The 26,131-nt window shown below is 42.1% G+C and overlaps 2 protein-coding genes across 3 annotated transcripts in view; one reads left to right on the top strand and one right to left on the bottom strand.

The window, feature by feature from the left end:
• Nucleotides 1–11,608, top strand: part of LOC133449389 (myosin-10-like) — a 113,046-nt gene extending 101,438 nt beyond the window's left edge. Inside the window, exons 36-42 of the mRNA XM_061728566.1 lie at nucleotides 18–106; nucleotides 1,388–1,511; nucleotides 3,106–3,195; nucleotides 6,071–6,189; nucleotides 6,313–6,421; nucleotides 7,485–7,657; nucleotides 9,819–11,608. Coding sequence (XP_061584550.1) covers nucleotides 18–106; nucleotides 1,388–1,511; nucleotides 3,106–3,195; nucleotides 6,071–6,189; nucleotides 6,313–6,421; nucleotides 7,485–7,657; nucleotides 9,819–9,963 — 849 coding nt within the window. The 3' untranslated portion in view covers nucleotides 9,964–11,608. The remainder of the gene's footprint in view (nucleotides 1–17; nucleotides 107–1,387; nucleotides 1,512–3,105; nucleotides 3,196–6,070; nucleotides 6,190–6,312; nucleotides 6,422–7,484; nucleotides 7,658–9,818) is intronic.
• A 7,897-nt stretch (nucleotides 11,609–19,505) lies between these two features.
• Nucleotides 19,506–26,131, bottom strand: part of LOC133449485 (ubinuclein-2-like) — a 46,734-nt gene continuing 40,108 nt past the window's right edge. For both annotated transcript variants that reach the window (XM_061728746.1, XM_061728672.1), the window contains 3 exons: nucleotides 24,452–24,641; nucleotides 22,664–22,732; nucleotides 19,506–19,700 (listed from right to left, as the gene is read on the bottom strand). In XM_061728746.1, coding sequence (XP_061584730.1) covers nucleotides 19,654–19,700; nucleotides 22,664–22,732; nucleotides 24,452–24,641 — 306 coding nt within the window. In that variant the 3' untranslated portion in view covers nucleotides 19,506–19,653. The remainder of the gene's footprint in view (nucleotides 19,701–22,663; nucleotides 22,733–24,451; nucleotides 24,642–26,131) is intronic.

The following is a 26,131-nucleotide window of genomic DNA, read 5'->3' on the forward strand; positions in this document are numbered from 1 at the left end:
GACCCGTGTTTCTTCAGGACCAAGCGGCGTCGGAGAGAGCCAGGAGACACGCGGAGGAGGAGAGAGACGAGTTGGCCGACGAGATCTCCAACAGCACCGCTGGGAAGTTAGTACCAGTACCCCCCATGAGAACTGGACCAGGTTTACTGGGACCAGTATAGCTGGTTCCCACCTCCCCCCAGGTGTACTGGGGACTAGGGCTGCAACTAACGACTATTTTAATAGTCGACTATCAATCAATCAAATTTTATTTGTTTAGCACCTTTCATCCAGATACATGAAATACAAAGTGCTTAACATTTTGACTGAAAAATAAGCGTAATAAAAACAAAAATAAAAACTGGGAGACCAATGCACACTGACATACAATATAGTTAATTAAAATGAAATAATGATAAAAGTTCAAGAATTAAGGCTAAAAAATAATCAGTCCACAACAATAAAATATAATAATAAAAACATTACAAGAAATAGATAAATAAATAAAACAAATACCTCTAAAAAATGTTAAACAGAATAAAATTTGATGGAACATAAAAGCCAGACCAAATGACCATGAGTTTTTTAGTCTATAGGTTTAAAAATGTCCGGCAGGCCACCGTTTTGGCGCCGAGTGGCTAAAAGCAGCATCACCAAATGTTTTAGTTCTACTAGTCACCGACTATTGAAACGATTAGTCGACTAATCGGATAATTAGTTTATCCGATTTAAAAAAAAAAAAAAAGTTTTTTCTTACATTTAGTATGTGGTTGCTTTAATTATGTGGCAAATGATAATAAACACAAGAAAGATGGAACTTCAATGAAAAATAGATATTTTATTCAACCTCTTCGGACTGCATGCATTTAATTTAAAATACTTTTGTCAGACCCAGTCAGTCATAACGTTAAAGCTCTTTTAAAACCAAAATAGGCTTAATATCTTACCAAGGCGAGTCTGTTTCATTCAACTGTCCGACATGCTTTCTCTTCAAATGCTCGTGCATTACCAACGTGCTCCCGTGAAAAGGAAAGTCTGCTTTGCAAAACTTGCAAGAAATCTTTTTATTTACCGTTTAAACTTTTTAAGTTTTATTACATGCAGCTGCTGTACAGGACGCCGTCATTTTGTTTACCCGCTACCGCTTGGCAGAGACGCAGAGATGGTATTGAAGTGAGACGCCTCACTCCGTTGGAAAAACACGTCTGGCGACAATTGTGGACAATGGAATTCATTGTCGACAATTTTGATTATCGATTTTTGTCGACAACGTCGACGAATCGTTGCAGCCCTAGTGGAAACCAGGTGTACTGGAAACTGTACAGCTGAGAGGAACCAGATGTACTGGTACCAGTTACCTGGTTCCCCCTGCTGGCCCGGTACCAGAACTAACCCCTGCTTGTTCCAGGTCGGCGCTGATGGAGGAGAAGCGGCGTCTGGAGGCCCGGCTGGCCCAGCTGGAGGAGGAGCTGGAGGAGGAGCAGAGCAACACGGAGCTGCTGAACGAGCGGGTCAGGAAGAGCAGCCTGCAGGTGAGAGGACCAGAACCACCGGTCCCGGTACCGGTACTGCAGCAGAACCAGGACAGCTGGTTCTGGTTCCAGTCACATGACACCAGATCTGGTTCTTCTAAAGGTCAAAGGTCAAACGAGAGACCTCCGTCTCCTCAATTATGTAAAAATGTCTAAGAGCTCGTTGTTCTGATGGAGGAGATTCTTCAGAAATGTTCTGACCCAGTTGGACCCGAACAGACATGTGATTGTCTGGGTCTGAGCTTCATCTGGATCTGGTTTGTTGTGGTTCCAGAACCAGAACCAGCAAGGTGAGGCAGCGTTCAGTTATTCTGCTCCTCACCGGTGGAACAAACTTCCTGTAGACCTGAGGTCTGCTCCAACTGTAGATCCTTTAAATCAGGATAAAAACATTACTGTTTATTAGGGGTGTAACGATACACGATACTGAGGTCACGATAACGATACGATATTATAGCAGTATGTTTTTAACAACCTTGCATGAGGAACATATGACTGGAAAAAATTGCTTTTATTTGAAAGACACAAAATACAAAACAATACTGTGTGTTTGCCCTATTGATACAGTTTGTAATGCTTTATAACTGTTTAAGTTTTAAAGAGAAAGCCAGGCCAACCATTTTCCACAAACTGAACTAAAAGTAAATGTCAGTTTTGCATTATGCATCTTCAGTTTCATACAAGTACAAATATTTTGCCACAAACTGAATAGTTTCTCTCATGTATGATTTTATTTTTTTCTTTTCCAGAAATTTAACAACTAAAATTAAATAAATAAATAAATAAAAGTAAATAAATACATACAATTTTACATCATAAAGAATATTGATTCATGCTCACCTTATAAGTGTAAGAGGAGATTTATTTTGTTAAGAAGGTTATTTTGGTAATTCAGGGTTCATTATTTTATAAATCTATTCTTTATATTGTGATGTAAATCAGGGACTATAATGACACTAGTCAGTTTATCTGTAGTGATTAGTCTGTTTTAGATTGGGCGGAGTGATACGCCACAGTACGGCACTAGCTGCTGTGTTGATGTTCTAAAATCCTACACTGTTGAGGGACATTAAAGTACACTGGAACTCAGCAGAAGTTGTCCCCGTGTTTATCCTACTCACCACCCCAAAAAGGTTTAATTTAATAAGGTAAGACTTAACTCTACACCAGCCTTACATCAGTAAAAGTTCAGAGCTCAAAACGGGACTAGTTTCTTCTGAGCGGAGGAAGATTTTGGTCCACGGGTCGAGTCGCGGTCGGATGCGCGTGATGCGCGTTACTAGTCAACACAACATATCAATATTAATAACCCAATATCGCGATACACTTTGTCACCTCCACGACACGTATTGTGACATTTTTGTATCGTGAAATTTCGTGGCACGATATATTGTTACACCCCTACTGTTTAATTAAATACTTACCTGCGGTACTCTACTGCCCTTACTTTTTAACAACTTGTGCTTTTTATTATTTTACTTCTTTTATCATAATTTTATTCTAATTATGTCTTTCCGCTTTTAATGTTGATGTAAAGCACTTTGAATCACCTTGTGTTGAATTGTGCTGTACAAATAAACTTGTTTGTTTTCAGGTGGATGGGCTGAACGCCGAGCTAACGGCGGAGCGCGGCGCCGCCCAGAAGAGCGAGAACGCCCGGCAGCAGATGGAGAGACAGAACAAGGTCCGACCCGTCTCCCAGGATGAGACAAAACGGTTCTGAGTAACGCTGTTAACACCAGACGGGCCTGCCGGCACCGGTGCTGACGGGTCACCGATCTGGGCCTGCTTGAGGCTACGAGTCCGGCCCCGTTACGGCCCCCTTACGGCCCCGTTACGGCCCGTTACGGTCCGTTACGGTCCGTTACGGCGTCACAGCTGAGACGGATCCGTCCTGGAACCAGTCGGATTCTATCCAGGAATGATCCTGGTTTAAACAGCTGAGGTTCTGCAGGTGGTTCTGGTCCGATCAGCTGTGACGCCACAACCGTCTGTAAACTGGTGTCGTCATGAACGTGGTTATGAACCACCGAACATATAACGATAACGATAACGGATCTTTGGTGGACGGCGTTGGGGGCGTGGCCTCATCCCATCACATGGTGAAATTACGTCACGCCTCGTTACTTCGCCTCAAAAATCTACTATTATTAGATTTGTGCTCGAAGTTACGGACAAAACAATAATTACGAATTCAAAAAGCCTCCTACACACACAGTTAAATACACACGAATCACACAAAGCTGTAGATACACAATTGGTTCTGAGACTCTTTTCTTCCAAGAAGCTTCACAGATTCGTCCCACATGGTGCGTTTAAGTACTGGTGGAAAGCTGGGTCATCTGAGTTTCATCTCAGTCCAGCTTTATTTCCCTCGATACTATTGGCACTTTTCCACTAGAACCTACTCATCTCAACTCGGCCTGGTTTATTTTCCACTACAATTCAGCACCTGGAGCAGAAGTAGGAGGTTGGAGAAGCTGCTGTGACGTATTTGATTGTATATCTAAAGGAAGAAGACAACAACACTAAAGATGTAGAACCTGGAGGAGATGATAGATGTGCTGCTGGGTCTGTTAAAAAATTAGACTGAAAGAAGCTTCAAGTGACGTTAAGCAAGCTACTCACGCACAAATCAGATAATACACACACACGAACGTCTTTCTCGCGTCCCAACAAAGATGTGTTATTGTGAAGATGCTTTCCAAGCAAACCTACCTCAGACGACCGTGATGCCGTAAATTACTGTCTTCCTGCCTCCCGATTTCACCGTCAGTTTTTCCATCTTGCGGTCGTTGCTTTAAAACATCTACTGTAACTACATTTGTGACGCTCATAAATGCAGATCTGTCCATATAAGGAATTATAGACTATTACAGAGTAAAGGTGTTATAACCACGGGGGGATGAGATATAGTGTCTTTAGTGTCGTTGAGTGTACTGCTTTTATGATTTTTACTAATGTAAAGCGTCTTTGAGTGCCTAGAAAAGCGTTATACAAATAAAATGTATTATTATGGGCATTGCCAAGTAGTGGCATGACCATATTGCAATCGTCCAGAATGGCCCAAAGGGCAATGTTGCTAGCATTTTGCTAACAAGCTAAAGTCGCAAAAGTCTCACTGCGCACCAGCGGGTGTACAGGATGACCCCGCTCTGATGTGGAAAAAAAAAATTCCCAAAAAACAAAAACAGCCCCGAAAAAACATGAAAATGAAGGCGATATAATGGTATACAGGAAGGTTTCCCTTTTCTTATTCCGCACGCTTTTTTCGTCCATTAATACGGCCCGAACCGCAACGTGCACCCATGCATGGCATTCATCGTTGGATGCGTCTCCATCGTGCCTCGATGGGTATTAATTTTCTCAGTCAAAAGTGTTACCGTGGCAACGCTAGATGCCAAAAAGCAAAAAAAAAAAGGTGAAAATTCGGACACTTATTGCTCGGCTAAACTTTATCGTACAGACATCGTCCAAATTTACAAACACTCGGCCCGATTGGCTCTAAAGGACCGTACAACCTCATCATGCTACGTATTACGGTTTATGCAATATTTTACTTTCAATTTAAAAAAAAAATTCCATTTGACTTTGGACGCTTGTTGCTAGGCGACAGGTTATCGTAGAGACATCGTACAAATGTTCCCCGACTCGGCACGCTGTGGACTTAAACATATTAAAATCTCATGAAGCTGGGATTTAAGGAAATTTTATGTCAAAATCCAGGCCAAATGGCCCCATTCATTCAGATGGTTTTTTTTACCATGGTGAAAAAAAAACCTATCCGTTAACGTAGCCTGAACCGGAACATGCACCCATGCACGGCATACATCGTTAGATGCGTCTCCATCTTGCCTCGATGGGCATTACTATTCTCAGTCAAAAGCGTTACCGTGGGGACGCTAGACGCCAAAAAGCGCGACCCATTAATAACTATAGGGAGCAAAAGAATGAATGCAATACAACCGTAAACACCTCAAACTGACATAGAACCGCCCCGAACACAACCACTACAGCCCCAAACCAAAGCAGTGAGAGGGGACGAATGGGCAGTAGGGCATGCCCATATCAAAATTTCCAGAAATTTTCTAGTTATTATTATTATTATTATTTTTATTATTATTATATAGGTAAGTATCGAGGGAAATAACGCTGGACTCAGATGAAACTCAGATGACCCAGCTTTCCACCAGTCCTTAAACGCACCATGTATGTATGAATCTGTGAGGCTTCTTGGAGGAAAAGAGTCTCAAAACCATTTGTGCGTATTCGTAGCTTTGTGTGATTCGTGCATATTTAATTATTTGTGTGTGTAGGAGGCTTTTTGAAGTCGTAATTATCATTTTGATGGTAACTTTGAGTAAGTTATTCACACACAAATCAGATAATACGCACAAACATCTTACTCGCGTCCCAACAAAGACGTGTTATCGTGAAGATGCTCCGATACGCGACTCAGTTTGAAATAACGCGGAGGTTCCCATGGCGACCCGTACGTGAACGTAGCGAGCGGCAGGTAAAGAGGCGGAGCCTCCGTTTACGATGTTTCTCCACGGCAGGATCTGCGAGCCAAGCTGGCGGAGCTGGAAGGAGCCGTGAAGACCCGGTTCAAGGCCTCCGTCACGGCGCTGGAGGCCAAGATCCTGCAGCTGGAGGAGCAGCTGGAGCAGGAGGCCAAGTGAGTCCCGCCCCCTCCCCTGCTGGCCCCGCCCCCAGTTCTAGCCCCGCCCCCTCCCCTGCTGGTCCCGCCCCCAGCTCTAGCCCCGCCCCCTCCAGCTCTGAGCCTCTCTTGTCTCCACAGGGAGCGGGCAGCGGCCAATAAGATCGTCCGGCGGACGGAGAAGAAGCTGAAGGAGGTGATGCTGCAGGTGGACGACGAGCGTCGCCACGGCGACCAGTACAAGGACCAGGTCTGGACCGGGGGAGGGGCTCAGGGGGGGAGGGGCTTCGGGGGTTATATACATAGACGCCTCAGTGACTGCCATCTTGACACACACACACACACACACACACACACACACACACACACACACACACACACACACACACACACACACACACACACACACACACACACACACACACACACACACACACACACACACACACACACACACACACACACACACACACACACACACACACACACACACACACACACACACAGAGTTCTATGATTGTACTCAGAGCTCCGGCATCTTCAACACTGTTCTGGCTTATGCTGTGATGTGATCACCGGTCCAGGATGGCGCCTGGATTTCTCCCGCCCCAGCGGTCAATGAGGCGTCTGTTTATATGTCTATATGTATGTAAGGAATAATGCCCGACGAGGTGTCCATTATCATAAATATATGGACGACACGGGGCCGTGAAGCCTCCGCGAACTCCATATATTTATGTTAAATGTCACCTCGAAGGGCATTATCCGCTTATACCACGGTCACTTACCAAAAAACATAAATATTAAATCAGTTATTCATGCTTTAATGTGTTTTCAGTTGAAATCATTAGTTTTATAACAAGCCGCAGCTGAACGGACTATTTAATAAAAGTTTGTGGCTTGCGATCCTCGCCACTGCTTGCCGGAGCATTGGGAGATAAAATGTTGCTCCATTTTGGTCTCTCCTGTACTGATGGAGCCCGGTAAACCTGCAGGCTGCTCTCCCAGCGATGACCCGTCACCCACATGATCTGCTACCTGCGGTAACCGGCTCTGCTCTGAATCTCTGTTGCCGTGGTTACCACCTGGCAGTTGATCCAGCGCAATAATATTAAAGTTACCAGGCAATTTGACCAAACGTTTTCTAGGTGTAGGTTATAACTTATAACCTACACCTGCCAGCCAATCAGAATCGAGTATTCATGCAGACCGTGGTATAAATGTATATGTCTGTCTATATTTCATGTCATATGTCTATGTATACATGTCTGTGGTTCCCACGGCGACCGCCTCCATCATCTCTTCTCCTGCAGATGGAGAAGGCGGCGTTGCGGCTGAAGCAGCTGAAGCGGCAGCTGGAGGAGGCGGAGGAGGAGGCGTCTCGCTCCAACGCCGCCCGCAGGAAGCTGCAGCGCGAGCTGGACGACGCCACGGAGTCCAGTGAGGGCCTGACCCGCGAGGTGACGTCGCTCAAGAACCGGCTCAGGTACTGGCCAGACCTCTGACCTCTGGTTACCGCCGACAACCGTAGACATATACAGGACTGTCTCAGAAAATGTTAATATTGTGATTTTCTGTAATGCAATTACAAAAACAAATGTCATACATTCTGGATTCATTACAAATCATCTGAAATATTGCAAGCCTTTTATTATTTTAATATTGCTGATCATGGTTTACATCTTAAGAAAACTCAAATATCCTATCTCAAAAAATTTGAATATTCTGGGAATCTTAATCTTAAACTGTAAGCAATAATCAGCAATATTAAAATAATAAAAGGCTTGCAATATTTCAGTTGATTTGTAATGAATCCAGAATGTATGACGTTTTTGTTTTTTTTAATTGCATTACAGAAAATAAAGAACTTTATCACAATATTCAAATTTTCTGAGACAGTCCTGTATACGTAGACGCCTCAGACTGACGCTGCCTATTGGAGCTGACGTTCAGCACGGCCGCCATCTTGGATGGGTCTCCAACGGCCCCCAGTTCATTTATTTCTACTGAGGAAGGTTTAATCCCCGACTACAATCATCCATAACTCCCCGAGATTTAGTTATGATACAGGACGCTGTCACACATTAAAAATACATACTTTTATGCTGAAAGACTTTGTATTATGCTCTTTAACAAAGACATAATATGGTATGGCATATTGATAAATTAATTTAATTTTCATTAATTTAATATTTTAATAAAGAAACAAGTTTGATTGTTCATTTTAATTTATGAGTCATGAGCTGTCATTAGGCCATTACGTGAAAGTTTTTATACATGTCATTTCATTCTGTAACACATATACACACAAGCTCCCATATATACTGTACCAGCTCAGTACATTTTTTTAAAGGGCCTAGAAAAGTAAGCGTTATAAATCCAGGTTGTACTGCGGCAAAAAATTGTATTTAAAAAAACTGGAAATCAAAAAAAAAACAGCACCAAACAGTGGATCAATAAACTTGCATCATATAGCACTCCAGAAAAAATACTGTATTCTGTTAGAAAAAAACTTTGACCTTATTTAGGGACCCTTTTTTGATTTGTTGCCTTTATTGGACTAATGATCTGAATCATCTACTGCATTAATGAATGTGTTTTTTCAGGACTTGATTATTTACTTTATTATTAATTTGCTCCAGTATTGATATGCATATGTGAAAAGAAGCTGAATGATGTAATAATATATTGACCATATGAGGGAGGGAAGGGGAGAGGGGTGTGTTGGTGTATTCTCTCTTTCCTCCTTTCTTTCTTTCTCTTTCCTCCTTTCTTTCTTTCTCTTTCCTCCTTTCTTTCCTTCCTCCCTCCATTCCTTCTTTCCTTCCTCCATTCTTTCTTTCTTTCTTTCCTCCTTCCCCCCTTCTTTCTTTCCTTCCTTCCTCCATTCTTTCTTTCCTTCCTTCCTCCATTCTTTCTTTCTTTCTTTCCTTCCTCCATTCTTTCTTTCCTTCTTTCCTTCCTCCATTCTTTCTTTCCTTCTTTCCTTCCTCCATTCTTTCTTTCCTTCCTCCATTCTTTCTTTCTTTCCTTCATTCTTTCTTTCTCTCTTTCCTCCTTTCTTTCTTTCTTTCCTTCCTCCATTCTTTCTTTCCTTCCTCCATTCTTTCTTTCCTTCTTTCCTTCCTTCTTTCTTTCCTCCTTCCCTCCCTCCTTTCCTCCTTCCTTTCCTTCCTCCATTCTTTCTTTCCTCCTTCCTTTCCTTCCTCCATTCTTTCTTTCCTCCCTCCCTCCTTTCTTTCCTTCCTCCATTCTTTCTTTCCTCCTTCCTTTCCTTCCTCCATTCTTTCTTTCCTCCTTTCTTTCCTTCCTCCATTCTTTCTTTCCTCCTTTCTTTCCTCCTTTCTTTCCTTCCTCCATTCTTTCTTTCCTCCTTTCTTTCCTCCTTCCTTTCCTTCCTCCATTCTTTCTTTCTTCCTTTTATTAATAAGAACCCTTGAAAAAGAACTGTTTTGCAGCTTCTTGCGTGTACTGGCTGTAACTGTAACTCTGTAACTCCAGTGTAGTTAGTTTGGCCTGGAGTGAGGAGACCCATCCAAGATGGCGGCCACGCTGGATAACGTCCCAGCCTGTCATGAGGTGTCTACGTATTTATGTCTATGCCGCCCCCCTCACGGTTCTCCCTCACGGTTCTCCCTCCCCCACAGGCGCGGCCCCGTCAGCAGCTTCTCCTCCGGACGCTCCGGCCGCCGCAACCTGAACCTGGACGGAGCGGGAGACGGCTCGGACGACGACAACGACAGCCGCTGCAGCGACTGCAACGACACGCAGCCGGCCGACGCAACAGAGTAGACGAACCGCGACCTCCGACCCCCAACCCCATATTCATCCTCATCAACACATCAGAACTACAGAAGCCTGGACGGGACGCTCCTGCCTTACTGCACTGCAAAAACTCTAAATCTCAACAAGAAGATTTGTCTTATTTCTAGTTAAAATGTCTCATTTTTAGTCCAAAAAAAAATCTCATTACACTTAAAACAAGACTGGAAAAAAACAACAATTTTCATCTGTTTCAAGTAGATTTTCACTTGAAATAAGTAGAAAAATCTGCCACTGGCAGATTTTTCTACTTATTTCAAGTGAAAATTTACTTGAAACAGGCGAAAATTGTCAAAACAAGACTCGTCACCAGATAAATAACTTATTTGACAATTTTCACCAGAAATCTAAAAATTATTGTTTTTTCCAGTGATGATTCTTGTTTTAAGTGTAATGAGATTTTTTGACTAAAAATGAGACATTTTAAGTAGAAATAAGACAAATATTCCTGGTAAGATTTTTGCAGTGTGTCCTCCAGAACTGGTCCCGGTCCTGGACCGGGTCCAGCTGTCAGCCACGCGTCACCCGCCCCCAACCGGACCCGTGCAGACCCGTCGTCAAGGTAACAAGTGCTTTTTACTGGTGAGGACAAGAGGAACCACGACTGCGTCTTCACACCAGCGCTGTGACCGGCTGGTTCTGCTGGTTCTGCTGGTTCCCCCCGGCGCTGATCCGCTTCGCTGCTCAAACCTCAGAACTGCAACAGAACCCTCGGACCCGGACCGGGACGTTACTGTGAAAACAAACGTCATCTCAAAGTCCGGTCCGGTTCCAGCTAGAACCGGCTCCAGAAGATGCAGAACTGCACACTAAAAGCTGCCGCGGCCCCAAACGGTTCGTAAACGTGTGACCAGAACCGGTCAGAACCAGGACGTCTGAGTTTGAGCTTCGATCCACTTTTTAATCTTTACGTCGATAATTCCAGACTTTTCTCTAAAAACCAGTAAAAACAAGCAGCTTCTTCTTCTTCACCGTTTCACCACTAAGCTCCGCCCCCTCGTTAACCGGGTCAGAGGTCCGGAGACCCGGAGCTCTGCTCAGAACCAGAACCACCGGCCCGTGTCAGAGCAGAGCTCGGGTTCCGGACCGCAGAACCGGGTCAACGAGGTTCTTCTGTAACTCGAATGTATTTTGTGCCATTTTTCCAGAGTTGAACCCGCAGCTTCACGAGCGCTTCTGGGAGCTTTTTTAACGACGGCGAGCCGGTTCCCGGGTCGTTTGCCGGGCTCCTGGGTCGGGTCGACCCCGGGTCAGATCAACCCGGGCCGGACCTCTCTGCCCTAAAACCTCATGTAAACTTTAACAGCTTGTTTCTTTAAAGTGCCTTAGACACTAACGAAGAACATCAGCGGCAGAAGAACCGGGAACGCTTAATAAATCTCTTCAGTTTCTGCTCCGGCTCATCCCTGCTCGAACCGGCCCGGGTTCTGGTTCTGGTTCTGGTCCAGACCGGCCGAGGGTCTGGCTGAAGCTTTAACATCCTCGTGGTTAACTCTCCTGTTATTGTTTTGTTGACGAGCAGCCGAAGACGCTGCGTTTCCTCCGTCTACTTGTTGTTCTTCCAGGCTGTTTGTTTTTCTTTTCTGTTTGTTTTTGTAAAAGAATAAAATCATATTCATCGTAACTCACGCTGCTCCGTTTCCTGGTCCTTGTTCCGGGTCCAAACCAACCAGAACCGTTTACAGGACCAACTTTAATGTAATTTACTTCATTTACAGGACTGTCTCAGAAAATTAGAATATTGTGATAAAGTTCTTTATTTTCTGTAATGCAATTAAAAAAACAAAAATGTCAAACATTCTGGATTCATTACAAATCAACTGAAATATTGCAAGCCTTTTATTATTTTAATATTTCTGATTATGGTTTACAGTTTAAGATTCCCAGAATATTCTAATTTTTTGAGATAGGATATTTGAGTTTTCTTAAACTGTAAACCATGATCAGCAATATTAAAATAATAAAAGGCTTGCAATATTTCAGTTGATTTTTAATGAATCCAGAATGTATGACATTTTTGTTTTTTTTAATTGCATTACAGAAAATCACAATATTCTAATTTTCTGAGACAGTCCTGTATATAGCCCTTTACAGCCAACTCTAGGTGACCCAAAGTGCTTTACGGAATAACAACATAAAATCATAAGACAGAGCAAAAACTTTACTGAACTTTAACTGTGGAGGAAGGCGGTTCGGTCTGATTCTTCTCAGAAACACCGTCATGATGAACACGGGATCATGGTTTCCTGTAAACGAGCAGAACCACCGCTGGACCCGGCTGGAGACGGTCCAACAGGGAACTACTTCCTCCGGCGGAAGGAGACAGACTTGGTGCCAGAGCTTCTTCATCGGATGATTCAGCAAAGTTAAACATCATAAAACCTTTAACACCTGCATCTGTAACCATGGCAACGGTGAAATATTCAAGTATCAAAGTCATTGAACCCGCTTGGATGAAAGTTTGAGCAGTTAAAAATACAACAAATCACCTGTAAAAGGTGATTTAAATAAAACAGTTCCCGTTTGTGATGGATGTCACTAGTCAGGTACTAGTCTGCGGTTTATAGAGGGAATGTTCATGACGTCACAGATGAGACTTCACAGCAGGTTTCGCCCACTGAGTGTCAGAAAGACTGAGTGTCAGAAAGACTGAGTGGCAGCGTAAACTTTCAGTTTGAGCAACTGGAAAACATCTAAAATGGGAAAGAGCTGTTGTGCGATCGACTGTACTCATAGATTTAGCAAGAAATCAGAGTTATCGTTTTACAGACTGCCGAAAAATAATCTTAAGAGAGACAAATGGATCGCTGCAATTCACACAAACAACTGGATTCCAGACACCGAAACGTGGATTTGTGGTTCCCATTTTGTATCAGGTAATGTTGGATTTTTGGGTAGCTAACGTTAAACGGTCAAATCATAAAGTTCGGTGTCGTCATCACTTTAATTTCTACAACAAATCCTGCCTTGAAGTCGGACCAAGCGTCAAGACTTTTTTATTCCTTCAAGCTTTGCTTCGTGTATTTCCCCGGCGTAGAAATTAAGTACGTATAAATATCAGGAAACTGGATTCGTGGTCAAATATTAATGTCCATGGACCACTGGTTCTTGGTAACTGTACCAAATATTAATGTCCATGAACCACTGGTTCTTGGTAACTGTACCAAATATTAATGTCCATGGACCACTGGTTCTTGGTAACTGTACCAAATATTAATGTCCATGGACCACTGGTTCTTGGTAACTGTACCAAATATTAATGTCCATGGACCACTGGTTCTTGGTAACTGTACCAAATATTAATGTCCATGGACCACTGGTTCTTGGTAACTGTACCAAATATTAATGTCCATGGACCACTGGTTCTTGGTAACTGTACCAAATATTAATGTCCATGGATCACTGGTTCTTGGTAACTGTACCAAATATTAATGTCCATGGATCACTGGTTCTTGGTAACTGTACCAAATATTCAGGGCTGCACATAAGTGGGCCGCCAGAGCGCATGCGCCATCAAAATCCTCAGTGCGCTCTCAATCTTGTGCTGCGAAGCGCTTTTGCGTACTAACAGCTGGGGCTCATGTTATTGGTTGTGGCCAGACCAGAATACTAATATTAAAAAATCTATTGGGAGAGCTTTTCCCCAGAACCACCACTCAAAGTTGGTACTAGCCAATCACAGCGCGCCCGTACTCCCCCTCCATGCTCGTTGGGCAGGAAGAGAGGTAAGGATCAGCTTTACTGAACAAACTCCGACACGTCTCGTCAAAATGTCCAAGAAGCAAGCGCCATTAAGTAATTATTTTGGCGTTCCACCACCACCAACTACAAAGAGACGCCAAACTGAACCACTACCCGAATCGAACAGAAAACGTGTATTCGCCGAGAAGTGACTGCATGACGTTACGCGGCGACGCGTCCCGTACGTTTGCGTTCCCGCGTATCCTACCCCGTAAGCTCTGCGTTGGTGCAACGCGGAACCATAAATCAGCCAGTGTCCGTCACTGCGTGCCTGCAGCAGCAAGACACTGCTCTCTGATTATGGCTCACAGTTTATGAAAACCCCAAATAAAAAATATATTAGAGAATATTTTATGAAATCAATAAACAATTCCATCATCAAAATTATAACAAATAAAGGTTTAACATATCTTGCTTTGCATGTAATAAGACTAGGTAATATATTAGTTTCACCTTTTAAGTTGAATTATTGAAATAGATTAACTTTTACACCATATTCTAGTTGAATTATTGAAATAAATTAACTTTTACACCATATTCTAGTTGAATTATTGAAATAAATTAACTTTTACACCATTTTCTAGTTGAATTATTGAAATAAATTAACTTTTACACCATATTCTAGTTGAATTATTGAAATAAATTAACTTTTACACCAAATTCTAGTTGAATTATTGAAATAAGTTAACTTTTACACCAGATTCTAGTTGAATTATTGAAATAAGTTAACTTTTAGACCACATTCTTCACCTGAAGCAATATTCTACACCTTGGCTGATGTGGACATACAGAGCATAGGAGGCTATTTCAGCTGCTATATGGTTGGCTGTCTGTACAGTCATGCAAGTTCAATGCTATTAAAGAACACGTTTTTTCATATAAAATAAGCACATTTTTATGCAGTTTAGAAGTTTTGGGGCTTTTTTTTGGCTCCTGCGCTGCTGAAATTGGGGCGTCCTTTATTTTCTATGTGCAAAATATGCCGTGAGCATATAAAAACTGTAACTTTTAAACTGACTCTACAGACTAACACGCACCATAATTTGTTAATTCATCTTTATACGTGAATAAATATCGTTTTGCCTATAACTTATTCCTGCATCCCTCTTTTATCAATCCGGCGAGACGGGTCACCGTGTTTTTGGAGGCCTAAGTCACATATCCAGGGGCTCCTCTGAGCACCAGACCAAAATAATTATGTGCAGCCCTGCAAATATTAATGTCCATGGACCACTGGTTCTTGGTAACTGTACGGGTCACTGTCAAGTCCAACTGACGCTAATTTAAGCTGATAATCATCTGTTATCCCGTCTTCTCCACTAGTTGCAGCTGTTTTTGCCACTCAGTGAGAGTAAGGGGGCTGGTCCAGTGGGGAAGTGACGTCAATGCAGACCCTCTATACTTGTCAGGTACTAGTCGGCTGTAGTTCCCAGTCCTCTCTGAAACACAATCACCATCATGAACACGGGATCATTGTTTCCTGTAAACGAGTGGAACCAACGCTGGACCCGGCTGGAGTCCAGTCCAACACGGAACTACTTTCATGAGCGGAAGGAGACGGACTTGGTGCCAGAGCTCTTCATCAGATGTTTCAGCGAAGTTAAAAATCATAAAACCATTAAAACGAGACTTTTCAAACCACTAATTAAAACTAAAGTACCTGCCTCTGCTGTGTTGATGCTGGATATCATCTGTAACCATGACGATGGTGAGATATTCAGGTTGAATGACCCAGTTAAAGCTGTTAAAGTCGTTGAACCTGCTTAGGAGAACGTTTGAGCAGTTATACAGGTAAACATACAACTATTCACCTGTAAAAGGTGATTTAAATAAAGCGGTTCTCCTTTGTGATGATGTCACTCACCTCCCAGGATGCATCTCTCCACGACCTGGAACCCTTTTCTCTCTGAACGTTGACGTTGGTTTTGGTTTTTCCATCCTGTTAAAAATGTTGCAGCTCGAACCGCAGCACAGATGTGACCAGAGTCCTGTTTAAAGGGCGTCTACTCCGCTGCAGTACCGGCTCTGACCACCGGGGGGCAGCCTCGCTCCGGGGAACCAGCACCTCCGTCTGCCCCCCGGTGGCCAGAGCCGGAACTGCAGCGTAAAGTCCCGACGGGGAAGAAGAAAAGAGTCCGAGTCGTCCTGAAAACCACCTGTTTAGTTTAATTTCATAATAGACACACAAAAATAATCTACAAAAGACCAGATAAAGTAACCAGATAAGCACAAATCCCCCACACCGCCCACCAAAAGCACAGTTTAGAAGACGTCACCCGCTGCTCCGGTCACATGACTTCACTAGGACATCCTGGAGGACCAGGTTTACACGGGGGGGGGGGGGGAGGGGTCGTAGCACTCGGACCTGCAGCCCCGTCAGGGGGAGGGGGGGGGGCTGCAACACAACAATCTTTGGCGTCTTTCTCGGTGCAACCAGCCGCACAAACAAACACACACACCCTAAAGGGGGCGGGGCATCACACCCCCAAAAGGGGGCGGGGACATCACACACCCAAAAGGGGGCGGGGCCATCACACACCCTAAAGGGGGCGGGGCATCACACACCCTAAAGGGGGCGGGGCCATCACACCCCCAAAAGGGGGCGGGGTCATCACACCCCCAAAAGGGGGCGGGGACATCACACCCCCAAAAGGGGGCGGGGACATCACACACCCTAAAGGGGGCGGGGACATCACACCCAAAAGGGGGCGGGGCATCACACCCCCAAAAGGGGGCGGGGCAACACACACCCAAAAGGGGGCGGGGCATCACACACCCTAAAGGGGGCGGGGACATCACACACCCTAAAGGGGGCGGGGACATCGCACACCCAAAAGGGGGCGGGGACATCGCACACCCAAAAGGGGGCGGGGACATCACACACACCCTAAAGGGGGCGGGACATCACACCCCCCCAAAAGGGGGCGGGGCATCACACCACCAAAAGGGGGCGGGGCATCACAACCCCAAAAGGGGGCGGGGCAACACACACCCAAAAGGGGGCGGGGACATTGGAGGACACGGAGACTCAGGAAGAACAGTTTTGTAAACGGAGGTATTCAGCTGAGGGAAGGTTTCGCTACCCGAGTTCAGACGGAGCAAAGTGTCGACTTCAGAGACGCAGAAAGAGTTTAACTGATCGTAACGGAGCTCAGACTACCGGTAGTTACTAGACAGGTACTAGTTACTAGTCGGCTGTAGTTACCAGTCAGGTACTAGTTACTAGTCGGCTGTAGTTACCAGTCAGGTACTAGTTACTAGTCGGCTGTAGTTACCAGTCAGGTACTAGTTACTAGTCAAGTACTAGTTACCAGTCAGGTACTAGTCAGGTACTAGTTACCAGTCAGGTACTAGTCAGGTACTAGTTACTAGTCGGCTGTCGGTACGAGTCAGGTACTAGTTACTAGTCAGCTGTAGTTACCAGTCAGGTACTAGTTACCAGTCAGGTACTAGTTACCAGTCAGGTACTAGTTACTAGTCAGCTTTAGAAACCCAAACTGGTCTCAGCCACAATAAATTCCGTTTTTCAGGTTTAAAATACGACGCAGGTTGACACAAGGAAACATCTGATGAATGTGATCAGTTATAAACCCTGTTATAAATAAGTTATTAAGAGTTCATTGTTATAAGTAAGAGTTAATAACTGTTATCTATAACTGAGTTATTAATAATAGTTAAGAGTTAATAACTGTTCCTGGTGAAGGATCTCACACATCCAGGTCTGAAGAAAAACCTGGAATAAAAGTCAACGGAGCTTGAAAACGTTTTAACTTCCGATCTAAAAAGGCTTGGGCTGTTCTAACTGAGCTGAAGTGGACGGACCGAGTGACGACCCGAGTGACCCGCAGGACGACGACTGGGTCAGTCCTTTTGACTCCAACGTTCCAACAGCTTCTACACCTGAGACTCTCCGTCACGGATCAGTCTCATAAGACCGGGGTGGCGTCGACCCAGGACTACGATCCGACTCCCGCTGGAACGCAGCACAAATCAGCTACGGAAGAGTATCAGGGCCAGGCAGGAGAAAAAATATCTGAGAGGGGAAGATTTTTTATTTTATTTTATTTTATGTCAAGAAAAAAGTCGAAATGTCGAGATAAATTTTGAATTAAAATGTCAAGAATAAAGTTGAGATTTTGTGAATAAAGTCGAAATTTCGAGAATAAAGTTGAAATACAATTTTGTGAATAAAGTGTAAATGTCTCCTCTGGTCCATCAAATCCAGTTAGCAGAGCGACTGACAGCTCTGCAGCAGCAGCCGTAACTAACTAACTAACTAACTAACTAACTAACTAACTAACTAACTAACTAACTTACTGTGTGACGTTAAGGGTACGTTTCTGAAGTTATGCAACTGCATGTGTGTGATATGTGTTTCAAATCAATATCGTAAAGCCAATTTTGACTTTTTTTTCTCGACGTTTCAACTTTTTTCTCGAAGTGCATAATCTTCCTCCTCTAAAATATTATTCTTATTTTTCTCCTGCCTGGCCCTAATACTCTTCCGTAGCACCACCGGTGTTCTACGTACGCTCAATAGTTTTCACTTGAGCGGCAATAAACTTTAATGCGACGAACTGTAGCTTGTTTGCGCTGCGACAACTGAGCCTGGTCTACCTGGTATTTCCCGCCACCACTTATTCTTCGTTAGAAAGACTGCAGAACCTGCACCGCCACCTGGTGGTCGGAGGTCGAACTACAGGCTGACAACTACATCGGTAGCCTACGGCCGAGACTTCTGATGGCGTAAGAATAAATCACTGCGTTTATCCTGGTCTGAAAAGTCTGGATAAAGAAAACCCGTCGGACGCCCCGACCCGTCCGCGGCCCGGTCAGGGCGGCCCGGTCAGGGCGGCGGCCTCTGAAGGCGACTTCGCTGGCCGTCTGAACTCGCACACACCAGAGGAACGAGGCGTTGAGTTCAAACACTCGCATCCGCAGAAACGCGTGGCCGAGCCGAGCGCTGGCTCGCGCTTTTGCATTGAGCTTTTTTCAGTCCTGCATAGATCTGTTTCAAACTTCATCGATACAAACTAAGGCGATTCGTTATATTAAGATGATCTGAGTCAGTAAGCAAACAAAGTAAAAAATAATAATAATAATAATAATAATAATTCAAGTAGGCTACAATCTCGTCTCTCTCCTCCGCTCCGCCCAGGAGAGGATCCCACAACTTTTTCAATTCAAGTCTTTTTTTTAAATATTTTTTCTTTTTTATAATCCAGAAAAAAAGGTCCAGTGTGATTTAAAAGCACCAAAAACACACCGAGCTGGCGAGAGCGCCGTCTCGCCGCCGTGGAGGGGGGGCCGCATCACCACCCACGCAGAGAATAATCTGGAAATTAACAGCATCTTTTATGTACACACACACGCACACACACATTCACGTTTCCCACGCACGCATCTTTGTCCCTGTGTAAATTAAAAATAATTTATCAATATTAATTTAAGCTACAACTTAACAGTCATTTGTGGGAGCAGAGGTGACCAACGATGAACTTCTACAGACACAAATTCCCACATCTGAGACAAAAGACAGAAAAATTCTTCTTATATTCTGTTTTTCTTTGTTTTTTTTTCTTCTTTTTTTTGTTAGTTTTTCTTTTGTACTGCGAGAACAAGAATCTTAAATACGAATGCTCTGGGGAAGCGTGCTGCGCTGTCGTCCGCGCCGCCACCTCGCTCGCGCTCGTTCCACAGTGATGAAGGTCGCTCGAATGTAAACATGTTGACAGAAGTCTCGCTCGTTCACTCGTCTCGCTCTCGTACCCGGGCCGTCCGAGCCGAGACGGGTCTCCGTTAGGTCCGTTAGCTCCGCCCCGTCGTACCGCAGCGTCCAGTCGCTGGGCCGGAGGGACGTGTCCCGTCGGAGGACGGGTCCAGGAGGGATCCTGGCCGCCGCCCCCGCGCTCCCGTTGGTCAGTGGCTTTTCCTCTTCACGTCTCCGCCCTGGCTTTGGTTTGCATCTGAGGACAGAGGACAGACGTCAGACCAGAGGACAGACGTTAGATCAGAGGACAGACGTTAGACGAGAGGACAGACGTCAGACCAGAGGACAGACGTTAGACCAGAGGACAGACGTCAGACCAGAGGACAGACGTCAGACCAGAGGACAGACGTTAGACCAGAGGACAGACGTTAGACCAGAGGACAGACGTCAGACCAGAGGACAGACGTTAGACGAGAGGACAGACGTTAGACCAGAGGACAGACGTTAGCAGCGGTTCGGAGGACTTCAATGATACTTAGGCCACGTTTACACGTAGCCGGGTATTTACAAAAACGGATATTTTCCCCTCTACGTTTTCAAAAATATCCTCGTTTACACGGACCCGCATGAATACGCCGTTAACGTCATGCCAGCCAATCAGAATCCTGGAAAAAACATCAACAAATGACACGTGTAACTTCCAGTCAAGGCTGATTTATGGTTCCGCGTTACACCAACGCAGAGTCTACGCCGTAGGCTCTGCGTCGATTTAACGCGGGACCATAATTCAGGCTTTACTTCCAAGACGGAACGAGAGTCTTTTATATAGAATATAAAACAGGTAAAATACAAGAAAATATTGACGGTGGCCAAACTAATTGTAAACACAGGTCGCACACATGACACTGATGAGTTTCTGGTGCATAATGTGACGTTCTGAAGCTTAAATCTTCGTTTTCCTCCGTTTAGACGCAAACGTGAAAACGGAGTTTTTGAAAATCTTCACTTTGGCCGGAGTTTTCAGAAATGAACGTTTTTGGGGGTTTTGAGCTGCGTTTTCGTGTAAACGAACAGCCAAAACGCATGAAAACACCTCAGTTTTTGCTCCGTGTAAACGGGGCCCTAGGATTTTTTTAAAACCGCTGTTATTGACTGCGTTTCCATGCATCAATAACCCTTTTAAAACCCGAATTTTGGCAATAACCCGAATTTGCACAGCCACGTAAACACCAATAACCCCTTTGAATAACCAGAATTTGCTCATATTTGGGTTTTTAAAAACCCCAATATGACCCCTGGGTTACTCCTTTTAAAACCTGAATATTGGGTCATGTAAACGCCAAACGGAATATCCCCATCAAACGGAACAGGAATTTGTTTTCTGCTCATGTTCTGTTCACAAGGAATCCTGGTCTTTTGAGTCCAGGAAGTTCTTATAAACACGGAGAAACCAAGACCAGGAGGAGACTAATCACTTCATAAATGTAATGAAGGATATGAACATTTCTGCATTTGTAGACGGTAGAAAGTACCGGGATAGAAGATTTACAAGAAGGTGAGAGAAAAGTTGTGCAAAGCAGCATTTGTTTTAAATTTGGATACAGGAAGAAGAAGCAGAAATGACGGGAATTGCATCATGATGTTCTCCACGCGTCACTGGTTTTATCCAGATATTCCAAATGATTAATTACCATGTAAAGGGAATATTCCAAATGTTTCAGTAACCGGAATATTAGCAATAACCGGAATTTTGACTGCATGTAAACGTAGTCAATGATAAGCCCTGATTGCAGGCATTGTGACCTAGAATTGTCAAATTGGTTTGATTTACCGCACGAATCGGCACAGATTACTCTTATAATACTGTATTTGACCCGATCTTTGTACGTTTTTGACCGTATAGAAACGTAATTTTCGTCAGTTGTGTGAAATAAGACCTGGAAACACTCTACGGGTGACATCCAATTTAAGGGGTGGAATAACAAAGATAAGAAACTGCTACAGATACTCCTAGCAGCGAGCAAAAAAGCTGTTACAAGGAGGTGGTTAAAACCTGAATCCCCCACTATAGATGAATGGATAGGAATAATATAGGAATAATATATGAATTATATGGAATGGAAAAGTCATTCTCTCTAAAAATCGAGGAGAAATTTTACCAGATGTGGTCTAAGTGGACTGAGTAAAATATAGATAGAATTAGCATAGAATTGTCAAATTGGTTTAATTCACCGCACAAACCGGCACAGATTACTTTTGTAATACTGTATTTGACCCGGTCTTTGTACGTTTTGACCGTATAGAGACGTAATTCTTGATTTTAAGAAGGAGATGTACCTGCTGTACTCTACTGCCCTTACTATTTAACAACTTGTGATTTTTATTATTTGACCTCTTTTCTTATCATTTTATTTGTTATTTACTGAAGAGTACTCTTAAATTAAATACTTATGATTTTTGAAAACCGAGTGAAGTTACACTAGTGATGGATAAGCCCTGAATGCAGGGATTGTGACGTAGAATTATGAAATTGCTTTAATTCACTGCACGAATCAGCAAAGATTACTTTGTAATACTGTTTTTGACCCGGTCTTTGCATGTTTTGACCGTATAGAAACGTAATTCTTGCCATTTTAAGAATGAGATGTACCTGCTGTACTCTACTGCCAGCTGATGAAACATCTGTTCTCTGATGCATAATTACGGTTGAATCATCTGGTGCATGAATTAATCCGGATTTAGACAACAAACGATCCAGGTACGATCTCATTGATCAACGATCAGTTGAAGCTAAAAGGATTTTGCACCCAGTTGCTGATTCTTGAAAAGAAAATCTAAACTCAGCATCAACAATAACATCATGTATAATGTATGTCTGTTATGTATTAAGTGTTAAGAAAGAAAGCGTCAAGTAAAAGGAAATGTAAAGTAGGCTGTTGCATCGCAGTGCAATGACTTTCTGTCCAAATGACAACTGATTACAGAAAACTGGTGACAATTTTATAAAAGAAAATACAGTTATATTTTAAGTTACAGTTATGTATTAAGTGTTAATTTGTGTGTTGTGTATGTTGGACCCCAGGAAGAATAGCTAATGCTGTTGCTACTGGTAATCCTAAATAAAAACAAACAAGAACGACGGGAGGAAACAGGAATCGCGGCGTCGGTGGAGCGGAGAGACGGACGGACGGACGGAGACGGACGACAGGTGCAGCTTACCTGAGAAAGCAAGCTGCAAGTGAGGAGGTAGGGCAGCCTGCGACCCCGACTGGAGACTCTTGTACAGATCTGGGGAGAGACGGAGGAGAGGTGAGCAGGAACCAGGAGGGGTTTCTGGGTAGGGCTGGGGATCCATTCAAATGGATCCCCAGCCTTGGGGATCCATTGGGTCCTTTATTATTCTTAATTTACATTAATGACATGCCTATGTCTTGCAATAATCTTTTATCCTTATTATTTGCTGATGACACTTGTTTAACAGCTGTTCATGATGACTTCAAGTCCCTTATTGCATTGGTAAATAATGAATTACAAACTGTTTCTAATTGGTTCCAGATTAATAAATTAACTCTCAATATAAAAAAATGTAACTTCATGATCTTCTGCAACAAAAACAAACCTCATACAAAAGAAGAAACCAAAATATTAATTAACGGAACTGAAATCCAACAAGTACCTCACACCACATTTTTGGGTGTTGTTCTGGATGAAGGCCTTAACTGGAAAAACCATATTGATCAAGTGTGCAAAAGATCTATGAAGATGCTTGGTATACTGAGGAAAGTCTGTCCCCTGATCCATCGCTCCGCTCACTTAACTTTGTATTATAGTTTTTTGTTTCCGTATATGAATTACTGTAATATTGTCTGGTCTGCAACTTATCCATCCTTCCTTAACAAACTACTGATAATCCAGAAGAGATTCCTGAGATCAATCTCTATGTCCAATAGACATAATCCATCCGCACCTCTGTTAAAAAAATACTCTATATTACCCACTCATAAACTCAATGTTTTTCACTCATGTTTATTTGTGCACAAGTTTATCAACAATAAGCAAGATCTTCCGGACACCTTTCATAATTTCTTTAGTTTCTCATCTGACTTGCATTTATACTCAACTAGACACAGTGTCAACCTACATTTACCCTTTTGTCGAACATCTTTTCATCAGTTTAATATTTCATTTAGAGGTCCTAAACTCTGGAACAATTTAGATATGTCTCTGAGATCCACATTGTCATTTATATCCTTCAAAAAATTGCTAAAAAAACATCTAATTTCCTAATTTTTCAATGTATTCTCTATTATGTATCCTTGTTTTCTTTTCATGTTTATAATTAGAGTTTTCCTATGTTTGTACATTTAATTTTCTGTTTACAGTAGATGACGGGGGTGGAACTTTGTACAAGCCCTCTGGGCTTCGTTCCCTCCTTGCACTATTTTTTTTTTTAAATTGTGCTAAATAAATAAATACAAAATACAATACAAATGTCAGAATCGATTTGATTCCGATTCTTAAGATTCAGAATCGATTATCACGATTTTATTCGATCCGATCCAATATTGATGTAGGTTAGTGTTATTTAAAATGTTTTTTGAACTTATATGACTGTAAAATAACTAGTGAAATAATAATTTCACAATAATTATTGTGAAATAACTAAGAAATAAATAACTCAAACAGGCCTTTCAATATCCATTTAAAGTGCAAAAAAAAGAAATTGCAACAGTTCATGCAGTAAACAAATCATTTTAGCTTGTCGAATTTATTCTGTCACCATGCACACATGTTGTGTCATGACAAACTGTGTGTCCGACTACTGGGATTAAAGTTCACCGGGCAAAAATTTAATGATGAAAAAAAAAAAATAGCGATCTTTAGACATAAGAATCGATTTTTAGGAATGAATATGAGAATCGATTTAGAGTCGGAAAATCATTTTTTTCAACACAGGCCTATTTCTGGGGCTGCGGTGACCTGGTCGGCGTCTCGCGCCACACTCACCCATCAGATCGCTCTGTGCTAGCGGGTATCCTGAGTTGGAGCTGCCGGAGGTTCCCGGCGCTCCGGGAGTGCTGAAGTTCAGCAGCGAGGGGAACTGGAAGGGCAGCGAGACGGGAACCAAACCTCCCAGCATGCCGAAGCCCAGCGGCAGCGCCGAGTGGTTGCTCAGCAACGGAGAGGTGGTCGTTACCTGAGGGAGAGAAGACGTGGTGTCGTGGTCAAACGTGTCAAATATGTTTTTGACCATCTGTGTTTGACGACAGCTATTTTGGGTTATTTTATAACTTTTTTGTAGTTTTGTAGCAGATTTCTTTTTTTAATTAAAACTTTTCTCGGAATTCTGAGATAATTAATTCGTTAATTCAGAAAAACAGAGCAGAATTATTATTTTTTGAATGCAATATGCTTCCGTATTGTTTTCTTTGTTGTTTTTTTTTTTAATTACATTAATTGGAAAGGTTTTTTTTTTTTTTTTTTTTTTTAAATTGCGTAATTTGGATTTTTTTTTTTTTTTTTTTTTACATTAATTGAAATTTGATTTCTTAGGAAAAAGAAATGAGATAAGATTAGTCTTTTTTCTGTTCCCTTTCACTCAAGGAAAGAGATTTGTTGTAATTATATTGAACTGTTTTGTTTTTCTTTTAATGAATGAAATAAAGAATAAAAAACGTTTGCCGCGTTGGTGTCGTGGTCAAACGTGTCAAATATGTTTTTGACCATCTGTGTTTGACGACAATTATTTTGGGTTATTTTATAACTTTTTTGTAGTTTTGTAGCAGATTTTTTTTTTTATTAAAACTTTTCTCGGAATTCTGAGATAATTAATTTGTTAATTCAGAAAAACAGAGCAGAATTATTATTTTTTGAATGCAATATGCTTCCGTATTGTTTTTATTTTTTTAATTACGTTAATTGGAAAGTTTTTTTTTTTTTTTTTTTTTTTTTAATTGCGTAATTTGGATTTTTTTTAATTTTCTTTTTACATTAATTGAAATTTGATTTCTTAGGAAAAAGAGATGAGATAAGATTAGTCTTTTTTCTGTTCCCTTTCACTCAAGGAAAGAGATTTGTTGTAATTATATTGAACTGTTTTGTTTTTCTTTTAATGAATGAAATAAAGAATAAGAAACGTTGGTGTTGTGGTCAAACGTAGTCAAATATTTTTTTTCTTTGAATCAAAAAAAGAATACGACTATCTGTGTTAGACGACAGCTACTTTGTGTTATTTTATAAATTTGTTGTGGTTTTGTCTGTTTGTTTTTTATTACGTTTATTGGAAAGTGTTTTTTTTTTTTTTTTTTTTTTTTTTTAAATTGCGTAATTTTATTATTATCACATGAAATGTTATATTACATGAAATTTGATTTATTAAGAAAAAGGGACAGATAAAATAAGCTTAGTCTTCTTTCTGTTCCCTTTCACAGTTTGTAATTATTTTGAACTGTTTTGTTTTTGATTGATTTGATTTATTTTGTAAATGTAAAAAGACAATTAAAAGAAGATAAAACAAAACAAAAAAAAATACGAAAGATTTCATCCTATAACACTTAATATCTTAATTTACATGTGCAAAAAGGAGTAGGAAGAAGTGTAAACGTATTTAATCCTACCTCCATTCACTAATCATTTATTAACAAGTATTTATAATAATTAACTATACTATAATTATACTCACACACT

Source organism: Cololabis saira, chromosome 1, assembly GCF_033807715.1.
Source record: "Cololabis saira isolate AMF1-May2022 chromosome 1, fColSai1.1, whole genome shotgun sequence".
Lineage (NCBI taxonomy): Eukaryota > Metazoa > Chordata > Actinopteri > Beloniformes > Belonidae > Cololabis > Cololabis saira.